The sequence below is a fragment of the Gallinula chloropus genome, assembly GCF_964237585.1.
Source record: "Gallinula chloropus genome assembly, chromosome: 3".
Taxonomy (NCBI): domain Eukaryota; kingdom Metazoa; phylum Chordata; class Aves; order Gruiformes; family Rallidae; genus Gallinula; species Gallinula chloropus.
The window spans coordinates 26,604,034-26,631,839 of NC_140087.1; the positions used below are offsets into that span (position 1 = coordinate 26,604,034).

A 27,806-nucleotide genomic window follows, 5' to 3' on the forward strand; every position below is an offset into this window, starting at 1 on the left:
TCAGCAGCTGAAATGCTCATTGAGAAAAATAAGGCATCAGTCTTAGTAAAATACCTTCTAGCAAGACTGAACATACCTAGATTTTGCTGTCATTGCTCACTAGTAATGTAAGAATATATTGTTAAACCACAAGATATGTTTGTATTTCAGATATGTTGGTGGGGAGCATTACTTTCTTTGCTTATGTGTTTTGCCTTAAATAAGGACTTCTGATTTTTCTGTGTTTTGTCTCCTTTTAAGGTCGTTTGTATGCAATGCAAACAGGGATGAAGATTGATAGTAAAACCCCAGAATGCCGTAAATTTTTATCCAAACTTATGGATCAGTTGGAAGCTGTAAGTAGAATTTATTACCATTCTCTAAAATGATTCATTATATTACTTTAATTTTTATTAAGCTTCCGCAAATACTACCTTTCCTCTGTCATCAGTCATTGGTGCAGCTATTCTGTATGCAGGCATAATATATGAATTTAAGTTGTATGTAATAAATTGGCAGAAGGATTGAAAGGAGATAGGCATATGAAGTAAATGCAGGAGATCTAGAAGACTTTTAAAATTTATTTTCTTTGATGCCTTGAAGTTTGTGAGAGTTGTTTTCATTGCTGTAGTGACTTAGTAGTGTCATCCCTGATGATTCTGAAATTTTTGGCTTAAACTGTTGTACCCAAGGCATTTTTTAAACCATTCTCTAAAAGATAAAGATACCTTCAATCATGTCCTCAGTTAGAGATTGGGGATCTTATACTCTGATATTTTGTAAGCTTAGTGTAGGTAAGAGATAGCTATGCCATGGCCTTTTGAGGGGACCTCATAATATTAGAAAGCAAAAAACTTTAAAGAGAACACTGTTAAAAAAAGGTAAAGTCATAGTACCAATGGTCAGTGTAAGTTCCAGGAGCTGTTTGTGTTCATATGATGTAGTTTCCAGTAGTCTTAAAGGAAGTAGTGCGTGGATTTTAAGGTTTAATTATTGTTTCCATTCAAAATCTAGCATATTGCAAATGCTTCAAGAGATCGGTGAAACTAGAGCAACAGCCTTCAGTTCTTCAGGGGGAGAAAAAAAAAAAGCATGAACCATTTGTCTTTTATTCATACCTTGTGCTTTTTGTCTGTTTTATGTCTTATTTTTTAGTAATGGAAAATCTGTACTGTCACTTCTTGGTGTGTTTTTTCATCAAATTTTAACATCTATAATGTGTCTGATTTTCATGCTCAAAAGAGAGGTAGCAGGAGAAATGAGGTTAAAACTCCAAATGTTTTTCCACTTTGTTTTCTAAGAATTGTTATATATATTCAGTCTCTGGTGGTACTGCAGTAAGTATTCTGTGCAGTTACCCTTTTTGTTTCAAATTTGGGAAGAGTAGAAAAACAGGAAAAATTCATGTTTTCATCTTCATTTGCTTGTTAAGATTGTCTGTGTGACAACTGACGCTCAGGTGTGTAGCAAGAACACTCCTAAGCAGATCTAATAAAGCAATTTTGGATCTAGGAAGCTAGGAAGTACGTTGAGAAGTCATGCAGTAATTCAATAGCAGACGTTTCAGTCAGCCCTTACCGAGTCGGGGGCACAAAAGGGTGCTGCAGCTACGTGTTCCTCACAGCTTTCTGTGTGTCACTTCAACAGATCATTTTAAAGGTTGAGACACAAGCGTACAAACAATCTTGAACTTTATAGCAGCAAAGAATAGAAGAATAGATTATTAGATATGTTCTTTGCAGGTAACTTCATAATATTCCAAAGATATGAATTAGTTGAATACAGTGATTTTGTATCCAAAATGCGTATTTCTATCAAAAAGATTTTTTACATATGGTTGTGTTGTTTTGCTTTTCCAATAGGTAACGGTTTCATTTAATTGTTTTTAGTAAAATTAAACCAATTTTGCTTGATTTTATATTAAAATGAAGAGTCATTATTTAAAACATCAGTACTGCTGCACTGAATCACAGATGGTGTGAAGGGTAGTTTCAGAAGTAAACCACTCAGTATTTTTAGAACCATGTGTAACAGTGTCATTTGTACATTTGAAAACATCTCCACTGAACATCTAATCAAGTACAGTAATAAGATATTTTCTAGTTGTAAAGTGTATGCATAGGCTGGTAAAATATATAAATAAACAAATTATTTTCTTGCTCAACTTAAAAGATTTCACTTCATTTGTGTATCTTGCAACTTACAGATTGTGGTGCACTCAGAAGAAAAACAATTACACTTCATAAAGCACAGATACTTTTTGGAAACCATGTAAAGTATGAGTGACAAAAGTCTTCATAGTTCTGTTTGGACAGTATATATTTCACTTTTGAAATCAAGTAACTTTTCTGGCAATGTCCTCTGTATTAAAAATGTGTCAGCAACATAAAAAATAAGGAAATACGGCCTGCATGATTACATTTTCTTCTCACACACAGTGAAAAATAACTGCTATTCAGGGATTGTTTTAAAATCTTTTGGCAAAATAAAGGCTGCTGGTTAGTATCATACAGTGTTCCTGTTTTTGTTCTCTAAGGATAACCTGAGATTTCCTTACGTGCGAACAGTAAGCCTATTCAGAAGCTGTAAATCCACCTGTTGTAACTGTTAGAAGGCTATTTACTTTACTGATTTTTATTAGGAAACCTGAGGATTCTTGTACTCTTAACAGCTTTGAAAAGAGGTCTTTGAATTGCAGTACACTGCTTGCACTGAAAGTTCCAGTAAATCCATAGATCCCTAGAGCAGTCCAGGTAGGGCTCAAACACTTTGAAAGATGTAATGAACTGCAGTGAAATAACCTTACCAGAGAGAAGATACATGATCACTCTGACCTACAGTGTCTTTATAAACCATGTGTTACTTTATCAGTTGATTTGTGTGGAGTCCTGACACAGGCCTCAGAATGCTTGGTCTTTTGGATGGTAAGTGGAAAAATACCTGTGGCTGTTCCTTCACAGTATTGTGTCATATTTAACAGTTGGGATTTTTTTGTCTGGGTTGTTTTGGGATTTTATTTAGTATTTTGTGATTAAAGATGGTATTCAGAACTACATATTAATAATATTTCTCCCTCCAAAAGAATGTGCTTTCTCTTTACTATGCTACTTTTAGCTTTTATTATGTTAGAAGCTGTAGATTTTTAAAATAATTGGTGTATATTGTTTCTTTTTTTAAATTGTGCTTGGCTTTGTCTAAATCTTCTTGTGTTTGAATTAGATTGCAGAATTGCTAGGGTCTAATAAGGTAATTAATGTATTTTTTTTCAACTTTTTTCAGATGAAAAAGCAATTTGGTGATAATGAAGCAATTACTCAGGAAATTGTTGGTTCTGCTCATGTGGAGAATTACGCTTTGAAAATGTTTTTGTATGCAGACAATGAAGATAGAGCTGGGCAATTTCATAAGTAGGTGAAAATCTTTGGGTTTGTTATCTGTATTAAAATACTGGTCAGAAAATTTGAATATCCAAACTTATTCGACTGGAAGAAAGAGTTGGGACTTAATTAATTTCTCCTCTGAAAAACTTGACATTTTTGCTACTTGCTTGTGTCTAACTTCACACATCAACTGGTGTCCTCCTTCCTTCTAAAACCCCAGACTGATACTGAGCTTGGTATCAAGCATGTTACAGTTTCTACTGGCCAGTGATACTAAAATAGTTGTTATGATACATTGTGTGGTTTGATTTACAGCAATTACTACAGCATGTCAATGACTTTGCTAGGCATTTTCTAGGATAATACAGGTTGTCCTATATTGAACATTCCAAATTGGAAGCTAAGTGCAGAACACATGACCAGTTTTTAAAAATACTGAAAACTTTCTACATGGTAGTCAGGAGATTAGACATATATCAGTAAATTTAAATATTATGAAGTAAATTCTGTAACATCAGATGAAAAGAAGAAAAAAAATAGTGATGATTGGCTTGAAGTAAGCCAGTATGCTTAAATATATATAAATATGCTTATCTAAAATACCAGCTTCTAAAATGTGGTCCTGGCTGACATGACCAAATTAGTGAAATGTTTTCTTTTTTTACAGAAACATGATAAAGTCCTTTTATACTGCAAGTCTCTTGATAGACGTTCTAACTGTATTTGGGGAGCTGTCTGAGGAGGTAAGTGTTAGGGATATTAGTGTATTCCCTGATTGCTTTTCCCAGCACAGGTGCAAATTACTGTTTTAGTTCTGTAAAGTTGTTTTTATAAGTTGTGAATATGAACTTTAAAGAGTATAGTCATATAGTGAAATGGTGTCCAATTGTGGTCAAATGCATGCTATTAAGTCATAAGGAATCATGCTAAGTATTTAAAATAAGTTATGCATGAAATGTTAGATAACTGTTACTTTTTAGAAGATGGTTCATGACTTAATCAGACTTTGAATTTCTAACTGATATTTACTACTGTGAAGCATTACATTGAGCAAGTAGGAATGATGATGGGGAAGCAAAACAAGGTTTCTGGCTTTCTCCACCTTTACTTCCTGCTCTGAAAGCAAAGAACTTCAGTGCTAGTTATTAATGTCATAATGTGTACATTTATTTTTGTTTTTGCAACAAACCCCACTTTTAGAAGGTGAGATGTATTTACTTTTTAAAAAATGGCTTGTTATCTGGACATTAGGACATGAATGTTTGGTTCAAAAAATTATCTACTAAAGTAACTTAACACAGTGCTCTTCATTGCTTATAATTTTTTAATCAAATACATAGTCTAGCATTGACTCTTAGTCTGCTTTAAAACAAACCTTTCTATGAGGTACATGGTCAGCAACTCTCTGTTATTTGTGCCCCATAGAAGAATTTATCTCTGATGTAGAGGAGTGGGTACTGTTAATAAAGTAGTTCTTGTTCTGAAAATTGAAAGTGAGGTTTCCTTGCTAAACTAACTGAACAAGCAGCTCATTTTGAAAATGTAATGGTATAGTTGATAACTTCTGGCAAAGAAGAAAAAGTTAGAGAAAGCTGCTACTGACTCATGAAGGAGAAGTTAAAAGATTGTTAAAAGAAGGCTGGCATACCTAGAAAAATAAATAAGAAACAGAGACAATGCTAAACATTCAGACAAAATCAGGAAGTGCTGATCATTTAAGTGTTGAATATGTCTCAAGACCTAAATCCACACAGGTAGTCTACAGATACTTTTTCTTTCTTACGTGCTTGAGCATTAAAGGCTTCCCCGCTTACAGTACTAAGCTGAAGATGTCCACTATAGAGTTGCTTTCTACCCTAATTCTAGATGACAGTCAATAGACTTTGTGAAGTACAATTTGAAATTTCAACGTATTCTCAAAAAACTTGAGTGTAATTTCAGCCAGGACTTCTAAAGAGAGATTATTCTCTCTACCTCAGTTTCCAAACAACTTTAGCTGTGATTATTACTGTGGAAATTAGAGTTCACCAGTACCTTGCATGTGAAGATGTCAGTGTGAAACCTGCTATCAACCTGCATTGTTCCCTTGGCCAGATTATTCCACTCATCTTCCCACATTTCTCATCTCTGTTCATGTTCAGCCTTGTTCCTTGAGATATATTACCTCATAACTGTCAGATCCGGTTATTTCGCTGACAACTTCTGACAAAGGAATTGATTTACACAGTCAGTTTAAGATTTCTCATAACAATTGAGAATTCTTAGATTAAAAAAACCACTACTGTAACAGTCCGTGGAGATATAAAGTGGCCAATCTTCATTTTATGTTTTAACATGTTAAAGTTGTACCTTGGAATACTAAAGTATATTTTTAAAAAAAGAAATGGAAAATCTAAATTTTTTTTAGATTCTGACATTTATTTCAATCACTCATGTTTGGTGAGAAGAAAAATCTGTGAAAACCCAGGTGAAATGCTATTCCTCAATTCCTTTGCCCAAAAATAGCAAAAATTGTGGGGTTTTTTTTCTAATACCGAAGTTATTTCAATTTCAGTTACAATAGAAATGGAATCAGAAGGGCAAGCAGCAGGTTTGTTCATATTGACATGTGCTATTGCTTCATATTGACACCATTTCAGAAAATTAGATTCGGCAAAAAATTATGCGGACTGTCAATATAGTGATTAATTTTTGAGAAGTACATATATTTTTTCAAATAACCGAACTATTTGTCATTGACAATTTATTTAAAGTTGTCATTATCATAACCCCTTGCTATGCAGGTAGTTTTATGTTGCTAAAGTCTTTCAGCTGATGCTTAGTGATATTGTGAAGATATGAAATCAGAATAATGTATGTGCTAGAATATCGCACACATGAGACCTTAAACTGCAACTGCAGCAGCCTGTTGTATTCATGCTCTTAAATATATTTTTTAAATGTAATGTAATTAGAAAAGAGATATGTTTTTGGTCAGCAGGAGTAGCATTTTACATTCCAGATATTTAAATCTGAAGTAAATAATTGTCTAAGTTTGTGGAGATAAGAAGTTTTTTCTTTGTTATTTCAAATCAGTAATTAGTACCAAGTGCTCCATCTTTCACACTAGATGGTCCTGGTATAATTTATTTCCTTTTCCTGACATGCTGCACTAATTGAAGATCTTCACAGTTTCCTTTCATGCTGAGATCCTATTAAAGCTGTTCTTTTTTTTTTTTTTTTGTATGTCACTGATTAATTTCACATGTAGTATCTATCTTTAAAGGGGTGTCAGATGATAACAGAGAAAGCAGTTTAGTTTTATTATCTCTTCTCAGGGTGGAAAACCTGCTTATATTTCTGGTTTGAGTGCATTAGTTCTCTGAAGTGAGTGGTTAACCTGGCTGTCCTTTTCTCTTCCCCAGAATGTCCAGCACAGGAAGTACGCCAGGTGGAAGGCAGCCTACATTCATAACTGCTTGAAGAATGGAGAGACTCCACAGCCAGGGCCCATCGGAATGGAAGGAGAGAGCTTCGGTAGGGGTTTCCATCTCTTAAAACGAGCAGAGGGCAGGGCCCAGACCAAAAAGGCAGTATGTGTGGTTCTGTGGGAGCAGCCACAGGAAGCACAACTTCCCTGTGTAATGTTCTGTTCCCATGGGCCGCCTTCTGCTTTTTCTTTGCTGCTTACCCTACTCTTACTTTTATTGGACTGTACTATTTGACTGAATTATTTAATAATTTATTTTTTCCCTTCCTGCTGTAGTGAAGATTATTATTTTGAGTACAGTTACACTCAAGAAGGGCCAGAACCATGCATTTCTTTAATGCTGCACACATTCCTTCTTTTAAATCTCTTCTGTGAAGTCATGATACTTTTGCCTATTTATCCTCTCTGTGAAGTTAAATAAGAGTCAAAAAGGGTTTGATCACAGATAAATTCAACTTCAGAGGAAACACCTGATTGTGAGCTGACTTCTTTCTTCCCACATAATAATGTGGATTTCAAAACCGGTTTATGGCCTTCTCTAGATTGGATTTCCTGCCGTTTTCTCACTCATCCCCCTTTTCCTCAGGTGTTTAGTTACTCCCTGCATTCTTCTGGCTACCTGACTTTCCTGTACAGGACTCCTGGAAGCTGCCTCCATAACTGTGCTGATTTTCCAGGATACTCAAACCAAAATGAACATTTATCAGGATAGGTTGTTTTAAACCTCCAAAATTGTAACTTCTAATACACTCAGACCTGTCTAAACTCTGCTGCTAATTTGAAAGCCTGGCTCTTCAATAAGAAATGTTATGTGCATCCAAACCTTTCTCATTTAGTGCTTTTTAAAGGCGAACACCAGCACTGTGAGCAGACACAGGCTAGCTTCTCCATAAACAATACTGAGCAGACTCTCTCTTATGAGAGCATGTAAGTCACATCCTGACCTATTTTGAAAAAGATAGCTCAAATCTGTTATTTCATTATCTATATTTTTACGTAAAACAACTTGACAAGTCAAACCAGAGATCCCATATTATTTCATAACTGTATAAATGTTACCCTATTTCTTAAGTATAGATCCACAACTTCACAGGTAAGTGTTTTTGTGAAGTCAGATGAAATAATGTACAAAACTTTTTTTTTAAACTGCTTAAACTGATATACACTGTTCTGTGTATAAAGTGATCATGCTCTTCAGTTATTGATAAAAGCAAAACATATGCAAAAGTTATTAATTTCTTGAATATACTAAAATTGGTATGTAAATGTTACATTAACTTTCAAAATATTTTCGCCCATTTACTTTTCCATTGTTTGCAGCTTTTTATGCATAGTGCTTTATGAATGTTTAATTCTTGTTGCATTTCACCAGAAGCTTTTGACTGTGATCAGTTTCATTAATAAATGGTCCCTTTGTTTCTCTCTAGCTGTTTCTGTAGCAGAAGACAAATGTGCAGCAAAATACAAAAAGTGACAAAGCAGCATGGCATGAATAAAAACTGTCTGGCTTACTACCTTTATCAGACAGTGAGCAAAGTTTAAGTAGAAGACAGGCAGTCTTACTCCTTTCAAGCCCACCTTGTTGAAAAGTAGTATATTGCCTGAAGTATAGTTTACTATTGTCTTCCAAATGTGAACTGGAGAACATGGCATAAAAGGTGAAGTGGGTCTAATGAGAGTTCTTGTTGCTCTCTTAATCTATACCTAATGGGAGAGTATAGTGAAAAATTTAACACAGACTATTCTTAGACATGCATAGTGATGGGACAGTAGGCAATGGGCAAGGGTTGCAACAAGAAAAATGTGAATTAATTATTAGGACAATAATTTTCATCATGAATGTGGTCAGATGTTGAAAAAGAGAGACCAGAAGAGGTTATGGATTCTGCATCCTTGGAAGTATTCAGAACCCAACCGGACATAGTCCTGGGCAACCAGCTCAAACCTGATGTGCTTGATCATGGGGTTGGACAGGATGATCTCAGGAAGTCCCTTGCAACCTTATTTTGTTCCCAGCACAGCATGATCTGTGTTACTGCTACTATGACAGAGTAACTAGACCAGGTCACCTGCAAGGGATCCTTCAGCCTTTGTATGATTCTTAAATCATTTGGTTGCATATAGAAAAGAGAAAGAGAAATGAAAAGAAAAAATTGCTTCTGATGTTCAGATTTAGCAAAAAAAAGTCTGAAATTGGCTCTCCACAATGTGATCTCTTATCATTTTTATCTCCTGGGCACTGTTACAGTTAAAAAAAAAACATTTTCACCATTTTTTTTTTAGCAGAATGTGTACAAAACATCTCTCCCTCTTTTGTTAAAAGTAGGCATGATCTGTGTAAAGCCCTGGGTGCTAATTATAATTTCTTTGTTTACTGTTTTAGTACTCAAAAACATTGCAAAATAAGTAAATTCAAGTATTTGTGAACAAATAATGAGTGTGATAGAATTTTATTTCAAAGTTAACCATACATTTTTATGTTTTCCTTACCTAAAGATGCCCTACAAACACTGGAATGGCCATCCTCCCCACTGAAGTATTCTTCAATCTAGTCACAGCTGTATTTGAAATGAAGAATTTATTCAACATACAATCTTTTTTGAGGCAGTTTTCTTAACTACTGCTGCAGCTGTAGCAAGAGAGACTTCTGATGCAGCTGCAAACATCACCACATCTTTCTCTGTCAAATTATACCGGTTTGATAATTTAATGGAGAGGCCAATGTGGGACATAACAAATGTAATCAGTAGCCCAATTAAATATTTGTAGCTCTAAATGAGTGCTCTTTAGTCCTCTGGCTGGTAGTGTGGTAATGTTTACAAAGCTCACCTGATTATGTGAAATGAATTATGGATTCTAAACAATTGCAGAAATGGAATTTCTAAGCAAAGATTAAAGAGCTTTTGCTAGAAGTCCTTGTGTGCAGCTCATGTAGAAACAATAATTGTTCCTTAGCATCAGTGAGTAGCTTACTTTCTTCATTTGATTAATGTGGAAGCAAAGGTAACTGACTTGCTCAAGGGTGCAAAAAATTGTAGGGTGGAAAGTAGAATTCAGACTTGAATTAAATCTTTGCTAGTTATTCATTGCAGGTCATTACAAGCAGTGGTGTGAACAGATGAAGACTTGCTTTCATTAACTAGTTACGTCTACATACAACTTTAGAGGGACGCAGACAACGAGCCAAAATTTTAACATCCTTATTGATAGGGTGACTGCAGTATCTATAATTTGGCAATTTCTTTTTATTTGTCTAATTGTGATTCATGTAAGAGAATTTCTCATAATCCTTTTACTGAGCAATGAAATGAAAAATACTTGTTGATGTTTATTTTTGGAAACTAACTCCATGGAGTAGGTGTCCATAATCCTTTACACGACCAAGGCAAAAAATTTATGCAAATTTATTTTTATGGGAAGAATAATTGGAAAAAAGCATCAATTCTTGCTTTGTCCATCATAAGAAGAAAAGCAGCATTGTTTGAATGTAGGACTGGACCTTCCCCATTCCTTTCTGCTTGCTCATATTCTTCCTCCCCTTGCAAATGGAAAAAGTCTGTTTAAACAGAATGAAACTAGGTCTCTGTAGCTTGACAAATTACCATTTTTTTCCAAAGTGTTATTTTCTTTGCAATTCTTCAAAACCATACTGTAACTCTTGGAGATGTTTTTACAGTAACATAGGCATGCTTTATGCAGTTCTGCTCTTGGATTTATGGATGCTTTTGTCAGGATGCCACCATGGAAACCTTAAAATGGCATGCTTGATTTATTAATGCAGTTGGAATACAAATCCTAGAGTACACATAAAGGTCACTTAGCAGGAGCCCTAGGTCATCCAACAAGATTTTATACTAATGGAAAACAATTAAAAAATGTAATTCCAAATATGAAAAAGTTCTTAAATGGTTATGGTATATCCGTAGTAGAACAGAATACATTATATGTCACTACTTTCATTGAAATCTTTAAGGAGCATGCTACATTTATATTGCAGAATTCCAGGAAACCTTTATAGTCCCAACAAGTAAAAAGAACAGCTTATGAAAAGGTGATGAGATTTTTAGTTAATTTCTTATTGTTGTGAGAAAAAAAACCTTTTAAAAAAAGCAGTCTTCCAATAGAACCCTACAGCATCTTTCAGCCAGCTTTCAAGTTAAAGAGAAACAGTGCAGCAGAATGAGAAGAGAAAATGTTTTTAAATTAAAAATAATATATTACATTTTTAACTCTCTGGACTCCTATTTTTAAGGACTCCAGAGAACTGGAGGAAGCTAGACTCCTTAAAAATAGTTATTAAAAAAGATCTAGTTTTAAATTTAGTGCTCTGGGCTGTTGAATTTCAGTCATAATCGGTGCTTCCTTACACTAGACAGGGGAATGCCATTAAGTCTTGAGTCCTCTGTTGATATGAAAGTATCTTTGGGCAGTTGGTTATGGGACAAGGGGTATCAGCCTTATTCCACAATGTCTTCCCTTCAATAAATTAATAATTAAACCAGGCAGATAGTCTGGGTATACTCTAGCTCAAGAAAATCTGAAAAGCACGTGGATTCACAGTGCTGCAATCCAAGCACAAAGGCCACTGAGGTGCCAAGACAAGAAACTCCTCTGGGCCTGAAACCGAACATGTAACAACTGTGTCACTGTTTCACACCCTCGTATTTCAGCATCCTTAAGTGGCAAGGAACTTTTAAATTCTAGTTTATTACTGCTCTGTGCAAAATGAATTCTGTGATTTTTCTAGTATTCATTCCCATTCCCTGGAAGAGTTTTATTTTTCGTTAATGTTATGGATGCTCTAACCGCAGAACTTAAAAACAGTTTGTTGACTTAAATGTTCTTTTCCAGCAGCCTGAAATCCTTCACTTAGCACTACTGTTAAAACTCTTCATGAACACTGCATGTGCATGTCTAAAGGGTGCTTCTAATACTTTAGCCTTTGATAAAGAATATTTTAAATATTTACTTTTCAGAAAGAATAGTTACAATGCTTTGATGGCATTTGGGCACTTTAAACACCTAAGGAGACATAATTTAAACAAAGCTTCTTTTATGTTACAAAGTTCAACATTTGCTGATGGCATAATGAGAAAATCAAAGTTGAACTTGGTTTCTTGATACATGATCTCCCTTCTGCAACTTTGCCCCTTACAGGTACTGTTCTTAAGGGTGGTCAGCATTTCTAACACTTTTCTTTTCATTGGGTTTTTTTGTTTGTTTGTTTGTGTATAACATTGCCAGACTTCAAACATTTGAGTTCATGTCTACCATGACCTGTGTTGCCTAAAGCGTTGCACTTGTACGAGAGTGACTGGACTACCCTGTGAGGAAGTTGCAAGCTGAAACTGGGAATGTCTTGGAGAGAAAATCGGGAGATAGTGCAAGGCAGGCACAAGTATGGGGCAAGGGTTTGCAGCGGTGGGGTGTAAGTCCTGGTGCAGAGGGAAAGAAATCAGAATGGGACTGAAGAGCTGGATGAGGGCAACAGGAATCTGCAGGGGGCAGAGTAAAGGAGTAAATGCTTTGACAGTTAAGTTTGAGCAAGGCCTTACAGGTAATTTCTCTGAATTGAGATGCTAAGTACAACAAAAGCATGTTTTGTCCCACTCCCTCCTTCTCAAAAGTGTCTTAGTAATTTTTCACAATGGCTTTCCCAAAATACTAGCTGCAGGCAGATACCCAACATGGAAAATCCAACTTTATGGCTACAATTTGACCAGGCTATAAATAACTGATAACAGTGTTACAAATAAACTTGGGCAGCCTTAGCTTCAGACAACAGTGATGTGCATAACTATTTCATTAATCTTACATACAGTAAGTCTGGCATTTGGTTAAACTAAATTTTATTTTTCTGAAATGGTTTTAAAAATTTTTTTTTTGTTAACACCAAAAGCACTGAAAAAATACAGCATTCAACCAATGGCTTATTCCTATCACACTGTTCTTTAAAAGGTACCATATCTGGTGTTTACTTTTGACTCTTGCTTTTTTGCCAGTTTTAACACATGAATTTTCACTCCAAGCATGTGAGCCACATGATACTGCTGCATGAGTTACTAGAAAAAAATACAGCAGAGGAAAAATCTGGCACCTTAAGATATCCTTTGCCTACCAGAAATCTGCCAGATGTTTGTTTGCATATGTCAGAAATAGCTTCATAAAACCACAGACTGAATTACACATTGCAGCAAGTGAAAGTATTTTTCATAAGAGTAACATACAAAGGTTTTACCACGTTCTGTGTTTTTACATTAAATTTTGCTAACAGTGCTTTACACTCCTGACAAAACTTTGCTTCTGGGTTTCTTTGCTTTTTAATACTTTAAAAAAGATTCTTGGTTTTAGACTGGAGATTGGGAGATTTGTGCATTTGTTGATTAGTACTGGAATGTTCTGAATGAAAGTAAACTACTGCAACTTTGAATATAAAAAAAGAAAATATATTTTTAGCTGTGCATGTCCTAATGACAATACTGTTGATTTTACTATGCATTTTAGTCTTTTATTATGGTAAATAACATTCTAAATTAGAAAGTGTTTTGTCATTTTTAGTAAAGGTAGTACCTGAACTATGTCTGGGAGGAAGAGGACCTTGCATGGGAAAACTTCTGATATTTATAATAGTAATATTTGGAATAGTTGACTGTTTAATTATTAAGCAGTAGACGTGTTTGTATAACACATAGTCTCGTATGGTTGAAGAGTAGCGTGGATTTCATAAAGAAACAAAACCTCTTTTGCCAGCTCTAGACACACACAAGTTTTATGCTTCCCTGTTTGTTTTACTCTCTTTCAAGAACTGGCTGTTAACAAAGCCATTCCCAAAACTGTGCTCGTTTCACCTGACATAATTGATACAGATTAAGACATACACAGTAAAAGAGGGTTTTTTTCAATATAAATTGAACTGAATTAAATTGGAGCAGAAATCAACCATATATAAATTAACTGGGTCATTAGCATAATAAAAATGGACCATTAGTCTTGCAGCCTTCAAAGCAACATTGGATAAACTAGATTAGAACCTTGAGAACATGATTGTGTTGAAAAATAATGTTCTCTGTACATGCTATGGGATATATTTAACCTCATTCCTACAATGCTTTATGTACTCTTAACTGTTCCAGATTGTTATGACTCAGCTAAACTGCGTATCATTTTCTTGTTTGGTATTACTTTCCCAAAATTGCTCTTTTTTTGTCATTTATTTGTGGTTACAGGGTGAAAGGGCTGGCACTGTTTTTAAAAAGTGTTTCTGAAGCAAATACAGTTTTCCATATTCTGAATCATGTGTATACAAAAATATAGATCACTGCAATTTTGTGCTAAGGGATTGTACTGATGAGACAAATTGCTTACATTTAGACCAGTAATGAGATAATACTTCAACTTAAATAGAACATTGAAAGTATGTGAGCTTCTAAATATTTATTCTATGGTATTTTGCCTTTTTTACTTTGTCAAATCAGCTGTAGGCTTTTTGGGTTGATAAATGTTTTATGTCACACTAACAAAAATTTGAAAGAAAGTCTACATTTTCAAATGTTTGTATAGAAGAGTTGAAGTAATTCTTCTTTTGTGTCATCTCCGCAGATGTTGAAAGAGAAGAAGCAGGGTCATCTTCTCTCCACAGTGGAACAACTCAACCAACATCATCATCATCATCGACATACGAAGCTAACAACATACCAACTAGTAATTACACTGGCATACATATACCACCAGGTGCCCATGCACCAGCCAACACTCCAGCTGAAGTACCTCATAACACAGGTATGTTGGAATCACACCCAAAAAATTTATGCCTCTATTGAGAAGTGAATTCTAGCCCCTCTCTCCATTACGTATCAAATAAAATAATATGGCAGAAGCAACACTGTAAATTAATGTTGTAACAATGCCATTGGAAATATTTTGTATGTTTTTATGCCTTTTAAAATAAGTAATTCATATTTTGGAGCACTTTGCCAGAAGAGGTATATGGAATGAAAGAGTGAATGTTCCTGTAGACAGAATTGTTTTGGTTTTTTTTCTAGAATCATGCCTTGCAACTTCTATTTGGTAAAGCACCATTTGAATCTTGTACTTGATAGATGAAATTACCTTACATAATTTCATATTTAGCTTTTCCCATGCAGATAGACTGCTGTTCTTTATGTGGGAACATATCCAACATAGTTTTGAAACTGTTACAACAGCACTATAACAATCATACCTTCCGTTTGTTAATTCTCCTTTTCCCATGCAAGTAAGTGAGTGTGATTCACCTCAAACAATAGTATTACTGGAAATTTTGTCCCTGCTGCTAAACATACTGGCTCCTACACCCCGATTCCTACTTTGTATCATTTTTAGACCAAACCCAAGTTCTTAAAAATCCAGAGTTCTTTCTAGTTGCTGTATTTAATATATATATATAATGCATATATATATTAAGGTTGTATTAAATTATTTGCAAATGCAACTCTTTCACCTTATGTTACCTTCTTGTAATTATGTTTAATAAGACTAAAATGCTACAAACTCTGGAGTTCAATCCTGATGATCATTTGTTTGTTCAGATATGTTTTTATATTATAGGACATGCGAGATGTTTTTATCACACAGCCCCTCCTTTTCTTTTACTTTCTCATTTTAAAAATGCTTCACCCTGTGAAAAGTTCAGGATGCTCTTTTTTTCAACTTTATCAAAGGGAAATCCTTCAGATAAGTGGGTGGTTTTGGTCTGGGAGAGGGAGAGTGTTGGTTTTTACATTCAGCCTAGGTAAATGTTTCCCTCTTAGTATTTACCAGATATGAAAATTATGGAATAGGTGCTTTGTTGGAATACATGAATTCTTTGAATTAAATAATTTTAACCCCATCAGTCATTCCATGAAATAACAGATAATTTAGAAAAGTGATTATACCATCTTCCTACATAGCAAATGTTGTAGAAATAGCTTTATTGTAGAAATAGTCTGGTATGTTCTGAACATACTGCAAAAATACAGTGTTGGATCAATGCAGATGAGAGCATCTCAAATTTGAACACAGACAGAAAAATGCAGGTTTTCCTCACTACTCTAGAGTAGCCAGTATGTTTTGGAATAGTGTTTTCTCATTTTTTTACTGCTTGAAATTAAATTTCCTTGAAATACTCAACTGATAAAATGAATGATGGCCTGTAAATTCTTCTATATTTCTTTGCTTTGTAAAACTTTAGTAATCTGAAGTGAAGGGTTTAGAATTACTTATTAGGAACTTGGAGAGTTGGGAAGCTTTCAGCTGCTTAATTTAAAAATCACCGAGTCATTAAGTTTACCTGTTCTGTTGCCTTAATTAGTCTGCTTACTTTTGAAGTCCACAAATAAAAATAATTTATTTTACTTGCATTGTTTTTTAGGAGTGACAAGTAACACCATTCAGCCTGCTTCTCAGAATATTCCTCTAGTTGATCCTTCCCTTTACAGTGCTCAGTCTGCAGGTAAGCTGATGGCATTGATACTGTCTGTGTGTGGGCACCCTGTGTCCTGTCTCTCCCTGGCACCGAGGGAAGAGGTTGGAGAAATTATGTCATTGCTACCTGAATTCTACTCATTTGGAAATTTTAAAAGGAATAGATATTATATAAACATTGTTTTACTGGGAGTTTAATACAGCTTCCAAAAACTTTGCTGTAGTGTATGATAACTGTTTTCTGTCTGACCTTTTGAAACCAAACAGCTCGCTTTGTGATATGTATTTTGTTCCTTCTCAGATAAGGTTCTGATATACTTAGCAAAGCCTATGTTCCTCCAGGCCTCCCTAAATTATATTTTTGGGAAAAAATGCACATTCCCTTTACATTAGTTTTTTCTGTAGGGTAGTACATAAGTTATTTATTCACTTCATTAAATAATCACAGCATTACAGTGGTGTTTTCTGTTGCAGCATAATTATGTGTGCTTCTTAATTGTAAGTAGTACCTGTATTAAATGAAATAATTTACAAGGTACTGTTAGTTGTCATTTTAATGTACCTTTTAGTCAATGCTTTTACCTTTTAAAATGGCATTTGATGTTAAAGTCACTGGTAACCAATATTGCATGTATTTTATGTCTGCTTGCATATAGCATACAATATGCTGACCTTAGGGAAAACATGGTTTGTGAAAGAGTAGTGACTAACAGTAACACTGGAATCATCCTAGGTTCTAATTTAAACACTGAGCTATGAATTGTGTTCTAGGAATTTTTCTGTCAGTGGAATAGAGATAATAAAAAGATAAGTTCCATCTGTTTGTAATAATCAGAATTTTGTTGGCAGTGTCATGTGAATGTTGAGTGAGGAGGAGATCTAGAAGCCCTGATATAAAATCTCTTCACATTCTACCCTACAGTTTATCCTCACCAGGGGAAGCTGGTAATTGATGTTGTAAGTTCCAGTGCTAGTTACAGTCAAATGTTGCCTGTTATGACTACCAAGATTAGTTAGGTATGTTCTTGTGTATTGTAACTTACAAATATAGAGTTAGATATTTTTGTTTATTGTGTTGTTGAAGAAGGCGTCTATGTTAAAATACCAGCTTTACTGAAAAAGCGGGATTTTATTCAATGGAATGCTATAATAGGAATTCAGTATGCTTAAAGATATGTCTATCTTAAGGTATTAGGAAGCCATTTTTGTAGAAGATATCTTAAAAAGATAAAAGTAACAAAATTTACTTTTGAGACACATTAATATTCTTTTGAAGAACAAAAGGCAAGTCCTTGTATTTCTCATATTTCTGTAATGTCTCATGTCACAGTTAATTCATTTTATTGAAAAAAGTACCTCAGACCTGTAGCTGAACCATTTAAGATTTGTGATAGTTTTTGCGTTTTGGGGACTGTTTTGGGGGTTTCAGCAGCTCCTTATCCAAAACAGCTCAATGCTTTAATTTTACCATAGTAACTGCTATATGGAGAACAAATTCTGTGTTATTTGGCAGCAGTGCTTTCATATTTAACCAGCATATCACAATCCTCTAGATAGTCATTCTAATCAGTTTTTGAATGACTGCTCTGAAAATTTCAGTCATCATTGTTTATTGGTTCAAATGCTTAATTCTACTTGTCAAAATATCAGAATTTTGATTTAAGCTTTAATGATTAAGTAGGTATTAGAAGTTTCATTATTTGATACCTGGATAGTGCATTGCACTCTCTAGCCACATACCTGGGATAACTGATTTAATTAATACATAAATATGAATAAAAAGGAATTGAGTGAGTTAAGTTACCATGTGTTTGTGAGGATTCATAACCACTGAACTATCATCTAATTAGGAGATTGAGACACTTGCTAAGCACAGTGGTGAATCTCTAACTTGATCTAACCTGAGTATTTGCATGTCTGCATTCCTCCTCGGCACAGCAGTTGTGTCACTGCAAGTCTGGGTCTTGTAACAGCTCGAAGGAGGGAGTTTTGCGAAAGTACACCCTGAGAGGTGATACAGCTCATACAGATCCTTGGTTCTGAAAGCATAAAAAAATACTCTCTTAAGTTTTGCAGCAGTTTGAGAGGGCATAAGGGATACGTCAGCAGAGATACAGTAACAGTTTTCTTTGCATGCATAGAATTAAGAAGCTGGAGAGCAATGGAAAGTGTTTGTCCTTGCCTGTCACCATCCTGTCATGCGTGGATGGTCATTGCCTCCAAAGCATCCTCCCTCCAGCTATACATGTAAGAAATATTATTCTCCTCAAGCTGCTGAGGAGTCCCATTTTATGTCAACAATACTCTGTTGCATAGTAGCCTTGTTCCCTGACCTCTAAATAAGTTTAGAAATTCCCGTCTCTCACAACAGATGTACTAAACCCAGTTCCTGAGTTGCAATATGTATATATTCAGGTGATATGTATATATATTTACATATATATTCAGGCTAGATCAGGCTACATATTGAGGTTAAGACTTTGGTATGCACCATTCCTATGGAGCTGATGTTTTCTTTGGATGGGAAGGAGGAATCCGTTTTGCCCTTCAGTAGATCCATAAAGCTAGCACAGTGGAAAGTACACTTGCTCCACCATTTAGACATAATGTCTGTATATGCTGATAAATTAAATATGCCTGTAAATATTTGACACTGAGAACAGCTGGCACATAACCACTCACATCCATACTGTTAAACTTTTAAACCCTTGAAACATGGTACTTTGTGAAAGCTGCCAGTTTTGAATGGTCTCTAGCCTGCTCTAAGCACAAGCTGTGCCCAGGAATTGTTTGGGAAAGTGCTAGTTTGCATGGGCCAAAACCATACTGGAGTCTGTTCCAGCAGTTTGACAGTGTAGGTAGTCAAGTTTGAGTGCTGACATTGAGATGCATTCCTTGGCAATGCTGAATGTGCTAGTATAGACATAGCCAAACAGGAGATTCCACATATTCCTGCAAGACTCTTTCTGGTAGTAAGATCAAATGTATATTTTAAAAATAACATATATTTTCTTTCCTTTCCATGACATGGGAGAAGCAATTTGATTAATGCTGTGATGGGAGAAAATATCTGGTGGAGAAGAGTGGAATATTTTATCAAAAGAAAATGAAATTTAAGTAACAGTATTCCTTTGATTTTAGTCAGCGTGAATCCTGCAATAATTGTCCTGTTCTGGGGTAACAGGTTTCAGAGCATTGGCTTTTGAAAGTGTCAAAGCTTCCGCAGTTGAGCATTGGTTAATGTCTCTGACAACAGAATGAGAGCTACACAGCAACTTTACATAACATGTGTGTGCACTTCTCTGGTGTGGTTTGCTTAAAAAAGTTATTATCCCTAGATTTTTACTAACACTAAATGCATTCATGGTTGTGCTACAGAGAGTATTTATAACATCTTCTTATATTACCATATGCTCCCTTCTACAGGTGGCATAGTACAGAGAAACCATTTGTCCATTTTGGTTGTGTATATTATAATGTTTCATTTTTTATACACAAAATAGAAATAATAATTTGAAATTTTACGTGTTTTCATGATTTCAAGAAGAAATCTTTGAGGATTTATATGCTAAATATCTTAAGAACATCTTATCTAAAAATAATTTTGGTTACCTTTGTCATTACTGTTTTTATAGACCAAGCTGCATTATTGAAATATTAAATCAGCAGAAAACACGTGCTGTTTTCATTCTAAAATGCTAGTCAGATCACCTTTTGTTTTTCACTTAGTGTTCCTCCTAAACTAAAAGAATCATGCTGGTGCTGTTTGACATCTTTGTCAGAGACATGGACAGTAGGGTGGAGTGAACCATCAGCAACTGCCAATGACACCAAGCTGTGTAGTGCAGTTGACACACTGGAGGGAAGGGATGCTATCCAGAGGGACCTTGACAAGCTTGATAGATGGGCCCATGCAAACTGCATGAAGTTCAAGAAGGCCAAGTGCAAGGTCCTGTGCATGATCAGGGAACTCCCAAGCACAACTGCAGGCCAGGCAGAGAATGGACTGAGCGCAGCCCTGAATAGAAGGATGTTGGTGTATGAGAAGATCAACAGGACCTGGCAATGCACACTTGCAGCCCAGAAAGCCAACCGTGTCCTGGGCTACATTAAAACCAGTGTGACCAGCGGGTCAAGGGAGGGGATTCTGCCCCTCTGCTCTTGTGAGACACCACCTGGAGTACTGCATCCAACTCTGGGTCCCCAGTACAAGAAAGGCATATAGCTGCTGGAGCAAGACCAGAGGAGGGGCATGAAAGTGATGAGAGGCTGGAGCACCTCTCCTATGAAGACAGGATGAGAGAGTTGGGCTTGTTCAGCCTGGAAAAAAGAAGGCTCCCCAGGCATATTAGAGCAGCCTTCCAGTACCTAAAGGGCGGTTGCAGGAAAGATGGAGAGGGACTGTTTGTCAGGGAGCATAGTGACAGGACAAGGGGCAATGGATTTAAAATGAAAGAGGGCATACTTACATTAGATATTAGGCAGAAATTCTTCCCTGTGAGGATGGTCAGGCCCTGGCACAGGCTGCCTGGATAAGCTGTGTCTGTCCCCTCCCTGGCAGTGTCCAAGGCCAGGATGGATAGGGCTTTGGGCAACCTGGTCTAACAGAGGGTGTCCCTGCCCATGGCAGGGGGTGTTGTAACTAGGTGGGCCTTGCGGTCCCTTCCAACTCAAACCATTCTGTGATTCTATGCTTACTGACATAAATTATGGATTCCATGTCTGCCACACTTCAGTAATAAAACCACTGTGCTAATAATTTCAGAATAACACAGAAGCACATTTGTTTCAGGATAAATACAGTATACTTTTCCCATGTCAGTGTTTCTGGGCTTTTTTAGAGCTCAGAATCACAGGATGATTGAGGTTGGAATGGACCTCTGTAGGTCATCTGGCCCAACCCCTCTGTTCAAGTAAGGGTCCTGTAAAACAGGTTCTCAGAACCATGTCCTCTGTGCCTGCCCCTTCCCTTGCACTCTCCCCATGGTTTGATTTACAGCACTGAAGGAAGAAGTTTAGAGGAAAAAAAATCACTGTGAATTCAAATTCAGCTTTTGAATCTCTCCAAGTTGGAGACTCTACAACCTTTCTGGACAGCTTCTGTCAGTGCTTGGTCATCCTCACAGTAAAGAAATGTTTCCTCATGTTCATACATGACATTCCTGTGTTTCAGTTTGTGCCCATTGCTTCTGGTCCCATCTGTGGGCAGCACAGCAAAGAGCCTGGCTCTGTCCTCTATGCACCCTCCCTTTAGGTATTTTTATACAGGTAAGATCCCCCTGAGCTCAGCTCTCTGTCTCTCCTCCTATGAGAGGTGCTCCAGTCCCTTTGTCATTTTTGTGGGCCTTCACTGGACTCTCTCCAGGATGTCAGTCTGTGTCTTGCACTGAGGCACACAGAGTTGGACAGAGCGCTGTAGATACGGCCTTACCAGTGCTGCATAAAAGGGGAAGGGCCACCTCCCTCCACCTGCTGGCAACACTCCTCCAAAATGCAGGCCAGGGAGGCATTAGCCCCTTTGCCACAAGGCAAAGATTGGTGTCTGTCAGGACCCCCAGGTTCTTTTCTGCAAAGCTGCTTTCCTTTTCTCTGAAGCTGGTTAACCCTTAGAGTATGTAAATTGAAGCCAGTTATTAACATTTGTGGTTATGTCTTTAAGTGCAGATATTATAATTAAGTTTCACATCATTTTGAAAATGTAAGAACACAGAGCTTTTTTATTTCCATTCTGCTTGTCCATTGTGAGGTGCTGACTTCAATAGGAGCTGAGGCCACTGAGTACATCAAAAGATCAACACCCTTACTGTGTAAACCTTGGTTTATAAATTTAAAATTGTTAACTTTTTTCTCTCAAGTTATGTCATAATAGCATCTGAAGTAGATTTCATAATAAATAAGGCTTTTTGCCAGCAAAACATTAATAGAGCTCATACTGTAAAAATAAGATTAGACGGGTGAATTTAGGCTTCCTTCCAATAAATGAGTTGAATACTGGACTGATGCCTTGGCCAATTTTTAAAGAATGATTTTGTAGTTTCTTTTGGCATCAGAGCGTAAAGCCACTTTGAGGGGAACTTGGTCTTTTTAATTTCTAAAAGTTGTTCAGTAATGTGGTTGCAGATTGACCCAAGCTGCTTTTGGTCTGAATTTATTTAGGTTACAAAATAACCTAAGTGTGTGCCTGTGTTTATGCACTCCCTCACGGGTATTTACTCACGTGTATGTATTTAAGAGATTTAATGTGGCTTCACTTGTTCAGCAGTTAACTAACATACATTGCAGTGTTGCAAGTTGTCATGTGCCTCAATATTCGACAGTCACTCTGTGGTTATATTTATTTATTGAAGGGAAAATAAGTAGACTTTCAGAGTATATTTTAAAAATTGATAAAATTAATCTTAAGAGCACTTACCCTCCTGCTTTTTATTGGAGTAGGATTGTTTTGAAAACCATCAGACCGGTCTAGTTTTTAATATTCCCAGGTTTTCCGTTTTATTTGTTCAAAAGCTGTTCTTAACTAGTAAGACTGGGGAAAGGAAAAGCAAATATAATAGACATTTTTCTGATAAGAACTGATATTTTGTAGTAAATGTTCTCACAATATTGCAACAGCAACTTTAGTTTAAAAGAAAGCAACCAAGATGACTAAAATTGTACCATAACAAATGGGTTAAAGTCTGTTCATATCTTTGCTAAGTCTTTGTTGAACCAATTTTATATAAAAATCTGTGGTGCATTTTAACTGCTTTTTTTCTTAATCTCATTCACCTCGCAAGATGTGGAAACACCTATTAAATAAATAGATAATTATTTAGTATTGTATATAATTATTTATCAATCGCCTTAAAATTCAGTCACTTAAAAGCACTTAAAAGATATGTTGTTCTGCAAGAACACTTTATCCATAGGTTATTGGAGTGGCATGGGATTAGCCTTAAAAGTCCCACAGAATCTGTGGGTGGAAGGAGGGACAGTAACATAACTGCACTCTATTTTATGCACACGTCAGTGATGCTGTGCACATACTAAATCTTCTCCCAGTTAGGACATAAGTCCCCACTGTGCTTTCTAGAAGACCCTGTGCATGTGTGTGACCATTACAGAATTCCCATTTTTTTAACTTATGTCAAGAAAATATTCTGATAGCAAACAGTTTGTTGTTTTACACTACAAGAATATTTTTTGCTAGTGTTCTCCAGTATTACAAAAATGGGCACATTTAATGGGATCAATCTTGGTTTCAGTCACTTTACATAAAATGGGAAGCATAAGTATGACTTGGATAAAACAAATGTAAAATGTGCAAAAATGTGCACTGAGAAATTCCAGTTAAGAAGGAAAAGTTTCTATGTATTATTCCTGGAAAGCAAAGTATTTTTTTACTCTGTAAACATAGAAAACACTTTCCTTGTTTCTTACAGGTTGTAATGCAATTGTAGGTAACTTACTGTCATTGAAAAGCTCTCCTTTGCTGCCTTAGATGAAGAGTAGATCTTTCTCAAAGTTATTGGCTTACTTTTGAAAGGCACTGGGTGATCCAAGTACCAGTACCAGTACCAAGTACCAGTGTTCAGAAATGTTTTTCAAATGCCAACAACAAAGAAGTTGAGCGTTACAAAATGGAAAGAAAAATGGGCAGAATAAATACCATAGCTGCCTCTTTGCAATAGCACAAATATTAGCTTGATTTTTATAGTATCACTGAAAATATAAGTAAACACAGAAATCATGTGAAAGGAAGCCTCAGTCAGATTTCTTTTATAGTGACTTTGTAACGCTTATGTTTTTACAGGGGAAGTCCGCTTGACTCCAGAAGACTTTGCCAGAGCTCAAAAATATTGCAAATATGCTGGCAGTGCTTTGCAGTATGAAGATGTGAGCACTGCTGTGCAGAATCTACAAAAGGCCCTCAAGTTACTGATTACAGGCAGAGAATGAAGCCTTTATCAAACCGATTCATGTCTTTTGCCTAAAGAACTAACAGCTTATTACTGTACCTGTTAGGGAAGTGGATTTGTACAGAAGTTCTCAATCCCATTACCTGTGGCAATGAAATCACTATTTCAGTGTCAAATTAGCAATTTAATGGTACAGTAGGAACCTCTGTTTCTAGTTTACAAACAGCAGAACTAGAAACATATGAATGCAGTGGGTCGGTATAAGCAAAATACTGAAGAAACTACAGTGAACACTGCTCAAGAATTAGAATTAATCTTGCAATATTTAGAATATTGTAATGGGAAAATGCTGAATCTGCAAAAAAATTAAGCATAAGATTGTTCTGTTAAAATTCTTACTCTGTTTTTATTATTTCAAACAATTATTTAATAAGCATAATAGCTTTAAAACGGTAACAAAGATTAGTGCTTTCCCTCTGAAATGAGAACGTTTGAGAAGGCTGACAGATCATAATGGGAAGGACTTTTTTCTATACATAAATTATTTGGGTATTATCTGAGATAAGTCAAGGCTGAGGGAGTCTTGAGGACATTTGTATTTCATTTTAAAACATGCTGGAAAAAACATCTCTTGATACTTCAGAGAGAGTAATGTTGGTGGTGTTCCAGCCCAATACCCCACAACTGTATGGTCTGCTACATGTATTTTTGGTTATTGTTCCTTTGGTGTGAACACTTACAATTTTGTGTATGTATGGGTAATTAAAAGTACTAATATGTATCAGAGATGATCCTGAAACTGGAGGCAGAAATTCTAAAAAAGCATGGACTTTTAGGGAGATTTACTTCCTAGTTGTTCCATCTTTTTAAGAGTCAGAAAAAAAGGCCTGCTCTTCAGCTATTAAAGCAGTGCAGGTTCATCTCTGGTATTAGTGTCATACAGCTTCATATTTCCAGCTAATATTCTTCCTGTCTGCTTTGTTGTGGAGACTTTTTGGACTTGGGATTTAATTAAAATATCTTGGAAACTGAATTTTGAGTCTTTATGAGGTCTGCCCTTGCAATTATAGAGCTCTTGATTGTTAAAAATCCATCCATGCTGTTTAAAAGAAAGAATAAGTAGTCTTTTAAGTGACGTGACATAATAATTGAGTACACCATAAAGCATGCCTGATTTTTGTAATCATTATAATGGCATATTCTCTGATCTGTCTGTCTTTCCGATCAAATCCACGTATTCTGTATAGCTGCACTGTTTTGCAATGACTGAAATAAGTGATACTCAAAGAAAAAGGATGAGGAAAAGACAATTAAGCATGAATTAGAATTTAGCTGGTTTATATTGTTTTTAAGAATGTAGACACTTTGACAGCAGGTTTGAAAATGGTGGTATGATACTTGTAAATGTATGCTTAAACAATTTAGTTGGCTGAGATTTAATAGATAAAATAACTGGGTTTTTTTGTATTGCTTTCTGTTATAGGATAGTATGCAAACCTGGACAGTGATTTGGATTAGATTTTAATTGTTTTGTGAAATTTAGAATAAATCAGTCTGAAACTTTTTTAACAGTAAAGGTCTGCAGAGCTGGGCAGTAAGCCTGGGTTCTGCAGAGGGCTTCATGCAAGATAGAACCCTCACTTCATTCTCAAATGCATTACTGTAAATTGTTCCATGTATATTATTATGGTGTTATACTGTGACTGGAAAGGCTGGTTTTCAGGTGAAGGAAAGATACAGAACTCCATGTAAAAATGGAGTACAATATCCATGTAGAAATATATATACTTCATTGCTATAAAAAGTGAGAATTTGCTTCTGTTTGGAGATTATACCACTATTTACTAATACCAGCTTCAGTCCCCAGGGCTCAAAGAAGGAAAGTCAGTTTTCCTGTTTTATTTATAAAATAATTAAAAGAACTTTAGGGCTTTTGTATTACATGGAAAAATAAGAAAGCTGTGATATAATACTGTATTAATGCAAGGTATTTCAATTAAAATTGGTGGGGTTTTTTGGTGATTGATAGAAAATAGGAGTACAAAACTAAGAAGGTTGAAAACAAAAAATTAATTATTTCTTAAAGTGAATAAAAGATTGGCTGTTGGCTGTGATTATGTTGGACTTTTAGATTCCTCTAGGAAACTAGGGAATCACCAGTGAAAAAATGATAGGCAATGAAAAAAACAGAATCAGTTTCTTTGGGCAGTTTCTTTGGTCATTTACATATGTTTAACCACCTTCTGCTTAGAAAGAAATTGAAATAAATAAGTGTCTCTGAGGAGAATGGAGATAAAAATAGTAATACAAATTGAAGAATTTCTTAGAGAAGCTATCAGGACATTATTTCTGAAAATAAATCAGTGTTTAAAAGATTTATCGCATAAAATCCTCTTCAATTCTGTATAATTAAACATATGGTAATATCAAACTTCACAATACCTGAATTAGCAAGTTGAGTTTCATTTTGCATAAAACTATTTTGCTCTGAAGATTTTTTTTTTAATTTAGAAGTCTTTTAACAGCTTATCAAATTTTGTTTGAAGCCACATCTTTAAACCACTAACATTGGATGCCACAGATTCCAAGGATTTATCATCCAAACCAATACCTAAAGTAAATTATAGCAAAACGTTTCCATTCCATTAAGTATAGCCTCTGGGATAGCTTTAAATGTGGCAGACAGCCCAAAAGTACAAGCCAATGTTGCAGAACACTTCAAAAAGTGTACATATTTGAAAGTATCAGGAGAGTGTAGGTAGGTAGCCTGTAATTATTCCAAATTGGAATTTGTGGTAGGCACTGGAATTTATGGTCCCATTGTTAAATATTGTGTGAGCTCTAAGTGTTGACAGATTCATTTTGCAGCCATTCTGAATGATAAAGTATCAACCCATAACTCCTCTTAAACGAATTCCCAACACATACGCTTACAGTATTAAATAGAGTGCCGTTCTTGTTGCATGCCACTGCCAACAGTTCTTTCTTCTTCAGTGTGATTGCCACCTGCATGTTTGTTGGGCTTTCTCCTTTGGACTGAGAGTTCCCAGTATTCTCAGTCTTGCTTAAGAAAAGAGAAAGAAGAGTTTCTGTCAGATGTTCAGTTTTGCTACTTACAGAATTCTAGTATGTCTGTTCAGTGTTTGTTACTTAAGAGCTTTTGGTATTACTGATTTTACAATTATTTGTACTTTCACCTCTCTGGAGGGGGGGAAAGTTTCATGTTGTACTTAAGAATTCCCAGAAATGTCCTTGAAAAGTGTCTTGCGGAGCAGGTCATTGTTTATGAAAAGGTGGAGATTTTTATTTAATGTGCCCTAATTGGTTTTACTTATGCTGGAGGTTTTCTTTTCAAATTGTTGCAGTCATTTCAGGTGGAATTTTAAGTTACTTCCTTTGTAAATGAAGTTTCAGAAGCACACACTTTAAGACTGGTCATTTTGCAGACTGTGATTGCAATTGTAGTGTTTGGTCCTATATAATACTTACCTACAAGAAATTAACATCAGATAAACTTACTGTCTGAAGTAGGATTGGGGGTAGGGAGCATGTGGGGGGGTGATGGTGGCATGTGTACAGACATGTGTTGTCTGTCCATTTGTAATGTAATGTATGTAAACTCAAGGGCACGCTATA

The 27,806-nt window shown here is 35.7% G+C and overlaps 1 protein-coding gene across 1 annotated transcript in view; it reads left to right on the forward strand.

Annotated features, from left to right (window-relative positions):
• The window catches only part of VTA1 (vesicle trafficking 1), a 41,444-nt gene extending 14,876 nt beyond the window's left edge, over positions 1–26,568 (forward strand). Inside the window, exons 2-8 of the mRNA XM_084261843.1 lie at positions 241–335; positions 3,259–3,386; positions 4,027–4,102; positions 6,764–6,875; positions 14,428–14,607; positions 16,220–16,300; positions 24,065–26,568. Coding sequence (XP_084117969.1) covers positions 241–335; positions 3,259–3,386; positions 4,027–4,102; positions 6,764–6,875; positions 14,428–14,607; positions 16,220–16,300; positions 24,065–24,210 — 818 coding nt within the window. The 3' untranslated portion in view covers positions 24,211–26,568. The remainder of the gene's footprint in view (positions 1–240; positions 336–3,258; positions 3,387–4,026; positions 4,103–6,763; positions 6,876–14,427; positions 14,608–16,219; positions 16,301–24,064) is intronic.
• Positions 26,569–27,806: the final 1,238 nt, after the last annotated feature.